Source organism: Callospermophilus lateralis, chromosome 1 (genome assembly GCF_048772815.1).
Source record: "Callospermophilus lateralis isolate mCalLat2 chromosome 1, mCalLat2.hap1, whole genome shotgun sequence".
In the NCBI taxonomy this organism is placed as follows: Eukaryota; Metazoa; Chordata; class Mammalia; order Rodentia; family Sciuridae; genus Callospermophilus; species Callospermophilus lateralis.
The window spans coordinates 124,306,456-124,321,947 of NC_135305.1; the positions used below are offsets into that span (position 1 = coordinate 124,306,456).

Consider the following 15,492-nt stretch of genomic DNA (forward strand, 5'->3'; position numbering starts at 1 on the left):
TGAAGTAACAAGTTTGGTGAAGACATAAATGAAGTACAAATTACTTCCCCACATTTAATTTAATAATCCACTGTCATTTTGTAATGCTTTTCTCATTCACTCCTCTACATTGAAGTGAATGTAGACCAGGCTTTTCGTTAAATATAGGGAAAGAACTGATGGAGTTTAGAGTTCATGGTTGAAGCCTTCTAGAAAATACAAGGGCACTGCTTCTCAAGCTCTAAAAAAAAATAAACCCGGCAGCTAGAACATTGGTCTCCAGGCCATGAACCTGAACAGTGGTCCCTGGTGCATGAAACCTCAGTAGCTGTGAATTGGCTGAGTTGCCCTTGGAGAGGAGCTCATTTGAATGAGAGTCCCACCTTCTTCCCCACCAAACAGGTGTTAAGAGTCATAATAAAAGCTGTGGAGCTGTCCATGTGATGAACAGACTTGAAAAGCTCAGCCCTGGCCTGTCTGCACCATGACCTGGGCTCCTCTCCTGCTCACACTTCTGGCTCACTGCACAGGTCAGGGGGGACTTTCAGGGCTGTAATTGGGGTGAGGAAGGCAACACTAAATCTTCATGCCACAAATCCTCTCCTGATCATTGGATCTCTCTGCATTCAGGCTCCATTTCCCAGGCTATGGTGACTCAGGAAACTTCACTGACCACAACTCCAGGAGGGACAGTCACACTCACTTGTGGCTCCAGTACTGGGGCCGTCACCACCAGTAACTATGCAGGCTGGGTCCAACAGAAGCCCTACCAGGTACCTCAGTGTAATAGGTGGCACCAGTAATCGGGTTCCAGGAGTCCCTGCCCGATTCTCATGTTCCTTGCTTGGAGACAAGGCTGCCCTCACCATCACGGGGGCCCAGACTGAGGATGAGGCCACCTATTACTGTGTTCTGTGGTTCAGCAACCATTTCCACAGTGACACCTGCAGGTGGGGAAGTGAGACACAAACACCCTGACTCAGACTCACTCTTGGTCCTAACACTTCTCATCTTCTGACAATGATTCTACATTGAGCTAGTGTGGGCTTAGTATACCTCTTTTCAATTGCTCCAGAAAAGGTCATCAAATTATTGTTCAAGGCTCCAAAATGTTTTATACATATTTTATCATAAAGATGTATTCTTGAAAGTCAGTGCATAACTCTGTCATGTGTTGCACAATAATGGATAGAAGTGGCAAAAATTATAGATACATACATGTACACACACACACACACAAAAAAAAAAAAAAAAAAAACACACAAACACACCCTGATTTCAGCTTAGCAGCATTTTGGTGCAAAGAGAATAGTTTGGTATTATGGTGATACAATACACAGTTATGATCATATGTATATAAAGATAGCAGTGGATTATATAAAGTGAAATGTAGGATAAATATAATTGAAACAATGTAACATTATATGTTCTTCTCACCACATTTTTAGAAAAGTATAAAATGTTCTAAAATGGAAAAAAAAAAAAAGAAGATCCAAAGGAATGTGACCTAAAATGCACAGAAATGATAGAAGCTACAGAGGTAGCTTCCAAATATTATTATGGAATGTAAATTTTCAGGTAAGTGTACCTGTACATGTACTTCAGCCAATGCAACGTTTTTTCCTCAATCTTAAGCTAATTTACCAAAATTCATCCTCCCTGTAAGACCTGAATCATTGAGCTGAAACCCTGTCTCCTGTGCTTTCAGTGAATGCTCCCCATAGAGACTCCACAGGACCCCACAGTATGCTGAGGGCCCTGAAGTACAGGTTTGGAATGGCAGGTTGACTGCATGTCACAGGACAAGAATCTGCAGGGCAGAGCTGTTAGGGGACAAGGCTCGTGCCTCTTGAAGTCAAGCCTACTTTCCATGTGAATTATCTGTATTCTTCTCTCCAAAAATTCCACTAAAAGAAATTCAAAGGTAGGGAATCTCATGAGAATAAAAGGGAGATCACTAGAGTAGAAGAATAGGACCAGGAGAGGAAGGAGGAAGGTGAAAGGGAAAGGGGAAATGCTGAGGAATGATATTGCTTCAAGTAGACTACTATATTGTGTGCATGTATGAATATGGAACAACAAATCCCTCTATTGTGCACAGCTATAATGCACCAATAAAATATGAAAAAAAGAGCTGGCTCAGCCGCCCTTGGAGCCAGCGCCGCCGCCGCCATTTCTTCCGGGGCCAGCGTGAGCGCCCTGCAGCGCCTGGTGGAGCAGCTCAAGCTGGAGGCCAGCGTGGAGAGGATCAAGGTCTCTCAGGCTGCGGCAGAGCTTCAGCAGTACTGCATGCAGAATGCCTGTAAGGATGCTCTGCTGGTCGGAGTTCCAGCCGGAAGCAACCCCTTCCGAGAGCCCAGATCCTGCATTTTACTCTGAAGACTTGATCGAACCCAGGGCCTAACACATGCCAGGCAAGCACTCTACTACTGAACCGCGACTCCAGCTCCTTCATTATTATTTTTTAAGAGGAAAAGGACCTAGACTTAGTCTTTTGGGGCTAACATATTTCAAATGATATGTTCTACATGATGTTTATACTGGAAGAAGTTTGTTGAGAAATGCCTTCTAGCACAAAGTTATGAATGACTGACTCCAAGTCTCAAGAAAACACTTTTCTTTAGCCAGATGACTGAGATATTTCAGACCTTTCCAGTGTCCTGATCTTACAGCCAAAATTCTACAGAAATTAATGATTTTCTACTCAAATAAGGAAACTGAGTGAAGAAATAGAATTGTTTTAAGTAATAATGGCTTGGTTCTCCTGAAGAAGTGCTTTGTATTAAGATAAAAACCTTACCACCAAATATACCAAAATACACCTCTTTAATAAGTGAGTTACTGGTGTTGCTATACCTAGAATATCATGTGTGTTTTATTAACTGGATGTTTACATTTTAGGAAGGAAAACACTTTTGTTTATTAAAAAAAATGGAGTATTTGTAATTTGTTGTTCCTAAGATTTTTATACTATAATAAAATTTGTTCTATCATAAATCTACAATTACTAAATGAAGACAAGAAAGTATAAAATTGTGGGGGAAGAATAGACTTTACTAATCAAATGATGCCTTGATTTTTTCTAAATAAGAAGATTGTTTTACTTAACACAAAGAGGTGTTGTTTAGAAAGATTCATGTTATGATATATATTAGGTTGTCCCATTTTATGTATGAAGCAGATTTGATCTCTTTTTAAGTTCCTTTACTTTATAGTTGTGGTTGCACTTTTAAAAAGATACTACATTATTTCATGCCTTTAAAAAAATGTTTAAAGTAGGACCTACATACAGAACATTGCAAATGATTAAAAACAAAGTAATGTGAAAATATTATGACCTAAAAGAATTCTTCATGTCACAAGTGTTTGACTTTGATGATGTGCCTTTGATTTAATTTGGGATACTTTTAGAAGGATACTTAGTATTTGTAATAATCTTTGAAGATCTTGGAAATAATTTCTCTTTCATTCATAAAAAAAATAAAGAAAAAAAGAAATTTCAAAGTTATGTTTGGAATTATAAAAGATCACTTTAATGATATTGTAGAGGAGAATAGTTTTGATATATTCTGCCAAAACATTTTAGATATTTGAGCGTACAAAGATTACCCTTATTTCTTACAAATTTAGTGGGGTAGAAACCCAACATTCATGTCTTCCAAAGGGTATGCCATCTCCTATGACACAGTCCTCCCTTATGGCAGAAGGGGGTCATCTTTTTCAGAATCACACACCTTAGAGAAGCTCCTTAAATCCCATGTACAGGAGAAACCCATCTACTGATTATATTATGTCTCATGTTCTCTAAACTCAATAAGTTTACCAAGTTAATCCCATGAATCACCCTGACCTACTTGTTGCTTGAGATGATGTTGAGATGCATCACAGATCTTTTTGAACTAGAGGAATAAGAATCATACTCCAAAGGAAGCTCTCACCTGGTCAAGCAGCATCTCCCAAGCTACCTCTCTGCTTCTTCCCCCATGGTAATAGGCTCCTGAAACCTTGTGTTTTTCTGCCATGTCCAGTTTTTTAATCCACTGGTTACATGGGGATGGCTAGAGGGGAGATAGAAGATAATTGGTTAATAGATTTAATGATTATTGGAGAAATCTTATTCTAAGCTTTATTTGAGATGTGCCTTTTCCATAGACTGTTCCCTGCATCCCCCCATAATAAGCCACACTAGCTCTCATCCATTGACATCAATCTAAATTCAGTAGCCGCAATAGAGGTAAAACAGCAAAACCATGAATATAAATACTCCTAAAGGCCACACCACTTTCCAGACATAAGAAGGATAGAGAAATTCAGACACCTAACATTGACTCCCTGCCTATCACATCCTGGGGTTCCTTCTCCACTTCCCTCAGGGCAAGGCCGAACACAGGGCTCAGTATGTCTTTCAATTATCAGTACTGGGATGCTCAGCCATACCTGTGTCTTATATTATCATATACTCTAATCTATTTCACCAATACTGATAATTTTGAAATACTGATAATTTTATTAAATTTTATAAAATAAATTTACATTAAAAATGAGATGCAAAATAAAAATTAGTAAAAAAAAGTACTTCCTATTCCTCCTACATCTTTTCTCCTGACCCTTTCTTTTCATCTGTGGCCAGTATCCTTCTACCTCCAGCAAATCTCCCAACTCAGTCAATGACAAGTAACATTGGGAGAGAAAGTTGTCAGATTCATCTGCTGACAATAATTGCTGCCCCTGCAGGGTACTGACTGATGTGACAGGTGGGGAAGGTGTGGCATTCTGTCTCTGCCTGTGGAATATGGGAACTTCTTGGAAACATGCCTGAGAAAGCATTTTACTGTATTCTGCCTGTGGAGTCTCCAAATCAGCACTCTGAGAATCAATGAGTTCAGTAAGTTAAAGGAGTGACTTCAACTTAGTATGTCCTTCCCATTCTTGTTTCACGTGAAGTTCCCAGTGGTTATGTCCCACTATGTGGCACATGCTCCATCTTCAAAGGAAACAATGATACATCTAAGGAAGAATGCACAGATGTCAAGAACTAGGCTGAGATCTTTCCTGTCATATATACTCAGGGGCACAAAATGGGTTAAGGCTGAAGCAGCTAAGATAAAAAAATATATATATTTCTGGAATACACATCAGGAGGTCTAAGTGCTACTCCACCCCACATAGAGGTTCCTTTCATTCTAAAACCTAGTAAAATGTATTCAAGGGACATTCATAGAGGTCAGACTATCCCCTATTACCTTGTGGATTTGAGACACCCTGGACAGATGCTTGAAGAACATAAAAGAATACAGAGCTCTAAGCAGAAAGTGTCCTGAATGAGGCTATAGATGTGTCTCCTCAAATGTTCACATGTCAGACAATGTAGGAATTTTCAGCGGTTACATTAGATAATGATATTATAAAAATGATGACACCCAATTTTAGATTGATAATTTGAAAGGACTACTGAGTGGTAACAGGGAGAGATGAGGTGTGGCTAGAGAAAATAATTCACTTCTGCCTTGTTCCTGGCTCTTTATGCACACAATCTGTCTTTCTGCTTTCTGCATATCATGAGATGTGCAGCTTTCCTCCATACCACACATTTCTACCATGATGTTCTACCTCACCTCAGGTCCAGAATAATGGAGTCAGATGATTATGGACTGAGACCTCTCAAAACATAAGCCCAAGTCAATTTTTCTCCTTTAAGTTGTTCCGGCCATGTATTTTTTCACAGTAATGAAAAGTTTGCTAAAACACTCTGTATGCCCACCACCTGTGAAAATAGGTTTTGTGCATGCTACTTTTTCCCTCTGAGTCTTATGCCAAACTGTGGAGAAAAGCACACTGGAAAATCTTTAAAATCCGCCCATTAGAAGCACTAGCCTGGGATAGTTGTGTAAATTCAACAGGCAGGATCACTTGTATCATAAATCACAAATCATTCTTAATCTGGTCTCAGAAAATTGAAGTCATTTCCAATGATTGGTGGCTAGAAACATTGAGGGGGTGAACCACCATAAAGGTGTTCAGGTTGAAAGTGGATATGTTGACAAAGCCTCTTCACCTAGAATGTTTGCAGATTGTATCACTGTTTCCTCATATCCAAGTCCTGATCAGTGGTAGAGTATAATATTTGGTTTCTTAAAGTGTGCTTAAGACTTTGTTTACCCCAAAAAAATGTAATTTCTGGATGTCTGCTATACTTCCAGGGAGTATGATTAAGATCACCTTGAACCCCTCACCTTTCATTCTGCTACCCTGACCAGACTTATGCAAAAGTGTAACATTTTCTTGACTTTAGGAAGGGAATGACACTGAGCACATGCAGAGTGATTGCCCACACATGCAGTGGAAAACATACATGACCAAGAGATTAGCCTCTATGGACATGTCACTGAATTCAGGTTAGTAATCAGGATTATACTGACACAGAGTAGAATGGCCAAGTCTATGCAGCTTCAATTGGTGTAAATATGGCCAAAATATATCTCCATTGAGTGGACTATTATATAAGGGTTCCACAACAGATGTTTTTGCAAGGTATTTGTGAGAGGAGGATGCAAGGGAGACAGTTGGGAAACTGATCACTTTCTTGGAATGGAGATACACAATGTCCTCACTGCTATGACAAGTTCCTGTAATCATCATCACGCTTTACTCACAAGAGCCACTGCAGGGTTCTGTCACCCTGCTGTTTCTGATTCTGACCCTCTCTCACAGTTTTCCATAGGCTACTCACTCTGGGACCAGTGTGGCCGAAACTAAGTCCACCTCAATAAAAATCAATGCCAAGTTAGAGATTTCAAGGTTTGAAGCAGAGTCCCCTGGTTGTCTCCAGTTGGCTGAGGACAAGACTGAGTACCACTGCTGGCTGGTGTCAAGAGGTGTATCACACAGTGATAGTCATATGGGGAACTATGATATAAACCAACCCTTGGCCCAGCCTGAGACTATGAATGACCCCTGGGACTAAAGACAAATGAGCCCTGTCTCAGCTCTCCAACCAGCTAAATGGGAGGAAAGTGAAGGAAAGACCCACCAATGATTCTTACTCCACCTTGAGTCCAAAGTGGACAAAATCATATTCCTGACTTAGGAGGATATTTTCCAGGAACTAGAGACCAATTCTTTCCAGATTTACAGAAAAGTGTAAAAATCTAGATCAGCTGAAAAGGCTAACCAGCTTTTTGTTTTCTTAGGAAAACATCTCATGTTCTGTTTTGCCATCCAGGAACAACAACAAAAAAAGTACCCTCATTCACTGTGTAAATAAAGTTTAGCTTTCATTACATTATCAATAAAGGACATTATATTTTCTCAAATCTAGGAAATGTGGATATTACAGGTTTTTTTGTGGTGGTGGTTTTTGTGTGTGTGTGTGTGTGTGTGTGTGCACGTGTTTGTGCACGTGTGTGTGCACGTGTGCGCGCACTGCTGAGAATTGAACCCAGGGCCTTGTGCATGGAAGGTAAACACTCCCAACTAAGATATATCCACATCCCTACAATATATTTTTGTTGTTGTTGTTTGCACTGGGGATTGAACTCAGGGGCACTCAACCACTGAGCTATATCCCTGGCTCTATTTTGTATTTTATTTAGAGACAGGGTCTCACTGAGTTGCTCAGTGCCTCGCTTTTGCTGAGGCTGGCTTTGAATTCTTAATCCTCCTGCCTCAGCCTCCTGAGCCACAGTGATTACAGGTGTGAACCACCATTTCTGGATCCTACAATATATTTTTATGGAAGTTTGTGGCTTATAAACATATATACATTTCAGGATTTAAGTGCATCTAGTAATTTTTTTGTCTCAATTGTTTCCACAATTCTGACCGTGATACCTGCCTACCTCCAGACCACTAGTTATCTGCATTTATAATTTGTTATTACTATAAGTTATTTCACGTGTCTTAACATGTGTATCTCTATGTGTAATTGGATGTAATTTCTAATATAATTTTGTGTCATTGGTTATTTTTAATTTGTATTTTTAATAAAAATATCTACCATCTCATATCTATACAATATTTTCCAACATAATAAAATTGTATTGATCTCTATTGAAACATTTACTTTCAATGATTCTCTACCTTGGGTGGGTCACAACCAAAGGATTTCTTGCATGTACTGTGCTGAAACCAGGAAAACCCCAGATAAAAAAGGACAAGCTATCTGCCCTATAATAGTTTAATATAGTCCATGTGCTTCACTGCAATTTAACACCTAATAAATCAGATATAGAATGTCTCTAATCAATTCATTTAAAAAGAAAACATTTGTAAAACTATTCATGGCTAATGTCCAACATTTAGCAATAATAAAATTGTCTTTCACTTTTCTACCACAAATAGGGTATTTTTATTTCTGTTTTAACAAGCTCTGTTTGTTGTTATTGTTGGTATTCAATACACTTTCCTTGTTTTAGAGTTTATATTTAATGATGCCAAAAAATGTGTTATAAAAAATTAAAAGTTTGAATTCATTCTAGATAGGGCAGATATTTGAAAAGGAAAGAGAGGGAGCAGGGGATTAGCAATGATGGAGAAATGTGATAGACATCATCATCCAAAGTACATGTATGAAAACACGAATTGGTGTCATCATACTTTATATGCAACCAGAGATATGAATACATGTAATAAGAATTGTAATGAACTCCACTGTCATTTATTTTTTAAATCAATAAAAAAAGAATCTATAGCTAAAAAAATTAAAAGTTTTGGCAACATTTTCATCCTCTTGTTTTTGGACTTTCATTATTTAATATGATCATTCTTTTCTCAGACCTTAATAACAGAAGTATATCCAGATTAAATTTGAACTTATTCTAATATACATGCTAGTAAACATGTGTGACAGAATAGATAAAGCTACATCATATTGAATACTTTGATAATAATAATAATTGGACAATTTGATACCTTCTTGATCTTGGATTCCCCCTTCCTTTCCTAAATTAACTAGCACTGACTTTAATTTATTTCCCAGTTTCATGTCTCTCTCTTCTATTCAGCAGGAATTTTAGCTATTTAAGATTGTGGACCATCAATTTTGCACTTTAGTTACCCAATACTCTGTTTTATCAGAAATTGTGTTTTTTCTTGCTCTTAGCTAGCAAAATGACCATCTTCCAAATTTATACGGTATGTGTTTCTTTTTTAAAAAAGAGAGAGAGAGAATTTCAATATTTATTTTTCAGCTTTCAACAGACACAACATCTTTGTTTGCATGTGGTGCTGAGGATTGAACCTGGGCCGCCCACACGCCAGGCGAGAGGGCTACTGCTTGAGCCATATCCCCAGCCTCAAGTATGTGTTTCTTTTTGATTTACAGAATATACTACATGCATTGTGAAACCTGTTGAATCACAAAACTAACAAAAAACACATAAGAAATTATTACAATATTTTTATAGATCCTTAGACCATTTATTGATTGGGTGATTTAGGTTGTTGTTGGATTGGGGGGCTTTTTTGTATTTGTTTCTCTTTTGATGTGGGGTTTTTCAGTTCTTTATATATCCTGTAGATTAATACTGCATCTGAGGTGCCTGTGTAAAGATTTTCTCCTATTTTGTAGGCTCTCTCTTCAGGTTATTGTTTGCTTTGCTGAAGCTTTTTAGTTTGAATTCATTCCTTCCATTGATTCTTTTTTTATTATTTAATTTTATTTTTTACACAAATGGAGCATGACTTTTCATTTCTCTGGTTGTACATGATGTTGAGTCACACCATTCTTTAAATTATACCTGTATCTAGGGCAATAATGTCCATATCCATCTAACATTTTCCACATTTCACCTCCCCCTCCCCTTCTCTTCCTTCCCTGTGCCCAATTCAAAGTTTCTCCATTCTTCCCTCCCCCACCCCCATTATGGATCAGCATCCATTTATCAGAGAAAACTTTTGGCCTTTGGTTTTTAGAATTGGCTTACTTTGCTTAGCATGATATTATCTAATTCCATCCATTTACCTGTAAATGCCATGATTTTATTTTTCTTTAAGGTTGAATAATATTCCATTGTGTATATATATCACAGTTTCTTTATCCATTCCTCTGTTGAAGGGCATCTGGGTCGGTTCCACAGTTTAGCTATAAACTTTGAGGTGTCTGCACCACTGTAGTATGCTGATTTTAAGTGGTTTCTGTATCAACTGAAGAGTGCGGTAGTTGGATCAAATGGTGGTTCCATTCCAGGTTTTCTAAAGAATCTCAGACTGCTTTCCAAAGTGGCTGCACCATTTTACAATCCCACCAGCAATTAATCAGTATACCTTTTTCCACAAATCCTCACCAGCACTTAATGTTTCTTGAATTTTTGATAATTGCTCTTCTGACTGGAGTAAGATGAAATTGCAGAGTAGTTTTGATTTGTATTTCTCTAATTGCTAGAGATGTTGAACATTTTTTTCATATATTTTTTGATCAATTGTATTTCTTCTTCAGTGAATTGTCTGTTCATTCCATTTATCCATTGAGTTATTTGTTGTTGTTGTTGTTGTTGTTGTTTTGGTGTTAATTTTTTTGAGTTCTTTATATATCATGGAGATTAATGCTCCATCTGTTCTGCTTGTGGTAAAGATTTTCTCCCATCCTTTTGGCTCTTTTGGCTCTCTCTTTGCATCATTCATTGTTTCTTTTGCTGAAAAAAAAAAAAACCTTTTTAGTTTGAAACCATCCCATTTATTGATTCTTGATTTTATTTCTTGTGCTTTAAAAATATTGCTAAGTAAGTCAGGTATTAGCTGACATGATGAAGATTTGGGCCTACTTTTTTTATATTAGGTGCAGAGTCTCTGTTCTAGTGCTTAAGTCTGTAGTCCAATTTGAGTTGAGTTTTTTTTAAAGGGTGAGAGATAGAAGTTAAATTTCACTTTGTTACATAAGAATTTCTACTTTTCCCAGCACCATTTGTTGTGGAGGATATCTTTTCTCTAATGAATATTTTTTGGTGATTTGTTTAGTATGAGATAACTGTATTCATGTGGGCTTGATTCTGTGTCCTCTATTCTGTACCATGGGTCCACAAGTCTGTTTTGGTGCCAATACCATGCTGGTTTGTTGTTGTTTTTGTTGTTGTTCTTTGTTTTGTTTTGTTTTTGGTAGTTCTGGGGATTAAACCCAGGGCCTTGTGCATGCAAGTCTAGCACTCCACCAACTGAGTTACATCTCCAGTCCCATGCCATTTTTGTTACTGTGGCTCTGTAGCATAGTTTAAGGTCTAGTATAGAGATGTGACTTGCTTCACTCTTCTTGCTAAGGATTGCTTTGGCTATTCTGGGTCTCTTACTGTTCCAATGAATTTCATGATTGCTCTTTATAGTTCTTTGAAGACTGTCATTGGGAATTTCATAGGAATTGCACAAAATCTGTATGACTCTTTTGAGAGTGTGGCCATTTTGAAAATATTTAATTATGCCTATGGGAAATTTTTCCAGCCTCTAAGGTTGTCTTCCATTTATTTAGTGTTTTCATTATAGAAGCCTTTCATCTCTTTCTTTAGATTGATCCCCAAGTATTTGATTTTTCTTAAGGCTATTATGAATGAGGTAGTTTTCCTAATTTCTATTTCAGTGGATTCATCACTGATGTATAGGAACACGTTTGATTTATGGGTTTTGATTTTATATCCTGCTACTTTGCTTAATTTATTTGTTAACTGGTGGAACTTTGTGGATCTTATAAATATAGAATCATGAATTGGCAAATAGTGATAGCTTGAGTTGTTGTTTTTCTATTTGTATCCCTTTAATTTCTTTCATCTGCCTAAATGCTCTGGCTACAGTTTCCAGGAATATGCTGAATAGAAGTGATGATAGAGGGCATTCTTGCCTTGTTCTAGTTTTTAGGGGGAATTCTTTTAATATTTCCCATTTAGAATGATGTTTTCCTTGGAATAATATAAATAGGTTTTACCATGTTGAAGTATGTTTCTACTCTCCCTACTTTTTCTGGTGTTTTGAACATGAAGAGGTGCTGTATTTTTTCATGCTTTTTCTACATCTATTGAGATGTACATATGATTCTTGTCTTTAAGTCTATTGAATTTATTCAGTGATTTCTTTAGGTTGAACCAAAATTTCATCCCTGTGGTGAACCCCATTTGATCATGGTTCACTATCTTTTTATTTATTTATTTATTTTTAGTATGTGATTTGCCAGAATTTTTTTGAAAACTTTTGCATCTACGTTCATCAATGATATTGGTATTTCTGTGTTGTATCTTTGTCTGGTGCTGGTATCAGGGTGATACTAGCCTCACAGAATAAGTTTGGAAGAGTGCCCTCTTTTTCCACTTAATGGAATTGTTTGAGGAATACTGGTGTTAAATCTGTTATGAAGGCCTTGAAGAATTCAGGTGAGAATCCATATGTTCTGGGATTTTATTGGTTGGTCCACTGTTCATTGCTTGAAATTTATCTATTTAAATTGCATATGTCCTCCTGATTCAGTTTGGGTAGATTATATGTCTCTAGAAATTTGTCAATGTCTTTGACATTTTCTATTTTATTGGAGAATAAATTTTCAAAATAGTTTCTAATTATCTTCTGTATTTCAATAGGGTCCTTATGTGTTCTGTCACCACCAGAGGATGCTGTAGGACTGCCTTGTTGCCCCACACAACTGTTCAGTTAGGACCATTCACTCAAAGGAGCCTTAGTCTTGTTGGTGTACCCTCTGTTCCATGATAAGGTCTCAGCAGCTGTGTTCTGTCTGGCTTGACTGAGTTCCTGGAGTAGAGGCTTTTCTCTCATCTCATCAGGTGCATTCTGACAGAGTTCTCCCAGGAGGAAAGCAACTTCATTCTTTCTTACTCTGCACTCTTTGCTACACCCCAGGACCAGGGCTCAGAGAGAAGCTGGGGCAACCATGATGGAGAAAGAGTTGTATGAACAGCCCTCCTCTAGCAAAGGGTAAAAAATTAAAGGCCACTTACAGCAGCCCAGCCCCAATGTGACAGTCACCGTGCCCACTATGACCTGGAGTCCTCTTCCTATACTTCCTAATTCTTGCTCTGGTTGACATCAGTCTTTACCAAGTCTCAATTCTTAGTTGAAATCAACCTCTCAGTCAGAATAATGAGGAATTTTTCCTCCCCTTACCTCATCCCCATACTCCTATCTGTGTTTGCAGGTTCCCTTTCATGGTTGTAATGAGTCAACTCTACTCCATCTCTGCAACTCCTGAATCACCTTTCAGACTCACCTACTCCTGGAATAGCAGCGTTAATGTCACCAGATCCTATATACAATGATTCTATGATACTCAGGCTCCTGAAAAGTGTCAGGGTTTTGGGGTCCCCAGGCACATGCCTGGAACACAGATGCCTGGAAAATTACATGTGTTCTGCACATCTCTGAGCTGCAACCTGAGGATAAGCTGATTGTTACGTAGTGCATGGCACGACAGCTCTAAGGTTCACTCAGTGTTATTAGCCCACACAGAAAAGAGAGATAATCCTACTAAAAAGTAGGATTATCTACTACTATTACAGAGATAATCCTGCTAAAAAGTCACAAACCAGAATATCTAATGCATGATGTATGTTCACAGGACATTTTTGTGGGTTTCTGATTTACATAATAATGAAATAATAGTATAAATCATATATAATTATAAATTACCCAATGTGCTATGAAAATCATATATGTGCAATGTAAAAGCACAACAAACCCCAACTTCATATGCTTGTGATTTGGGGTGATTCCTTATTATATTTTCAATCAGCATGCATAAATGGTTACAAGTTCCCATGGCAAGAGAAGTGTGGTTAGCTGATAATGGGCCACAGAGTTGTGCACACACTAATCTCTGGATTCTATGAATATGCTAGGATGTATGATAAAGTGATAATAATTTAGTCATGGAATTAATATTACTAATCAGCTCACATTAGGGTCAGCAGATAATCCTGGAATTTACCTGAAGACAGTGGAATCATGAGGGTCCTTAAGAGTGGGAGATAAAGATGAAGCAAATAGTGTGGTAAGTTATGAGAAGGTATTCATTCAGGATTTCTGGCTTTGAAGATCGAAGCAGTGGCCACCAGCTAAAGAATGTAGGTGATCCTAGAGTTTGGAAGACAGCTTTTGGAAAACTGTTTTGGAAAGAAGACTTTTTTTTTTTTTTTTTTTTTTGCCCGGAGCCTCCAGAAAGTAGCACAACCCTGTCACCACCCTGAAGTTAGCCCAGTGAGATCCCTGTCACTCTACTGACCTCTGCAAATGTAAGATAATTAATTTTGGTTAGTTCATGCTTCCTAACTTGTAGTCATTTCAAATGTTCCCCAAATATTCCCTTAGTCCAAAGGACCAGTATTTATGAGAAAAGCCATTCATTTGATCAGGTTTATGTAAAACTCTAACTTGGAGTGCTGGGTTGGTCTTAGGTCAAGTGACTTAAGCAACTCAGTGACCTTACATCCTGGAAATATGAACATAATGAGAGGAACATGAAAGAAGCATTTATTATGATCTGCTGAGTTGACTTTCCTAAATGATACCAAACACTGAGAATGCTCAGCTCCATGCTTCTTTTTCATGGCACTTTTCATATTCAATTATTAATTCCTGGTGAATTTTGGGTAGAAAAAAAAAACACCCAAATTACCACATCAGTATCACTATAGTAGTGACATTGATCTGAGCACAGTTCTTGACACAGAAATATCTGCACCAGTATTTCTAAGACTCAAATAAAAAGGTAAAAAGGCAGAGTCACTCCCTAAGGGAAGTCTAAACTTCATCTGAACAGGGGTGGGCAGAGGAGTGAATCCTGTGTCACTAAGGTGAGCTCAGCAACTGTGCTCTTCTGCAGACCCCAGCACCTGCTTCCTCCCAGGTTCTGCCCATCAGGCAAATAAAAGCATCACCACCCTCCACACTTTGTCTTCCATGATTCCAGGCACAAAAGAAGAGAAGCCAGTGAGGGGCAGTGGGTGGAGGCACATTTGCATGAGCTGCTCCACCTTGAGGCCAGTGGGGAGGGATAAGAAAGGCTGGGGGCAGCCCACACCAGCTCTGGAACGCATGAAACTGTCCAATATGGTTGGGACTCTCCTCCTCCTTATGATGCTCACTCACTGCCCAGGTAGGAACAGACCTATGTGCCCCATGGCAGACCATGATCCTGAGTCTATCCTCACAAACACATGCACCCTGTCTCTGACTTCCACTATGATGTGTCTATTTTTTACAGGGTCCTTCTCCCAGCCTGTGCTGACTCAGCCACCCTCTGCATCTGCCTCCCTGGGACAAACAGCCAAACTCACCTGCACCCTGAGCAGTGGCTACAGTAATTACTATGTGGCTTGGTTCCAGCAAAGCCCAGGGAAGAGCCCCAGGTTTGTGATGGTAGTGGGCAATAGTGGCATTGTGGGATCCAAGGGGGATGGAATTCCTGATCGCTTCTCAGGCTCAGGCTCTGGCCTGGATCGGTACCTGATCATCCAGAACATCCAGGAAGAGGATGAGAATGTCTACTACTGTGGGGCAGGCCATGGCAGTGGGAGCAGCTACGTGTAA

The 15,492-nt window shown here is 38.6% G+C and overlaps 1 pseudogene and 1 gene segment (V, D, J or C); both read left to right on the top strand.

Moving 5' to 3' along the window:
- The first annotated feature begins 2,100 nt into the window (after window positions 1-2,100).
- LOC143398292 (guanine nucleotide-binding protein G(I)/G(S)/G(O) subunit gamma-10 pseudogene) lies at window positions 2,101-2,430 on the top strand (annotated as a pseudogene).
- Window positions 2,431-14,990: 12,560 nt separating this feature from the next.
- LOC143406920 (immunoglobulin lambda variable 9-49-like) lies at window positions 14,991-15,492 on the top strand. The segment is given in 2 exon segments: window positions 14,991-15,058; window positions 15,167-15,492. Coding segments are annotated over 2 exon segments (387 nt in total).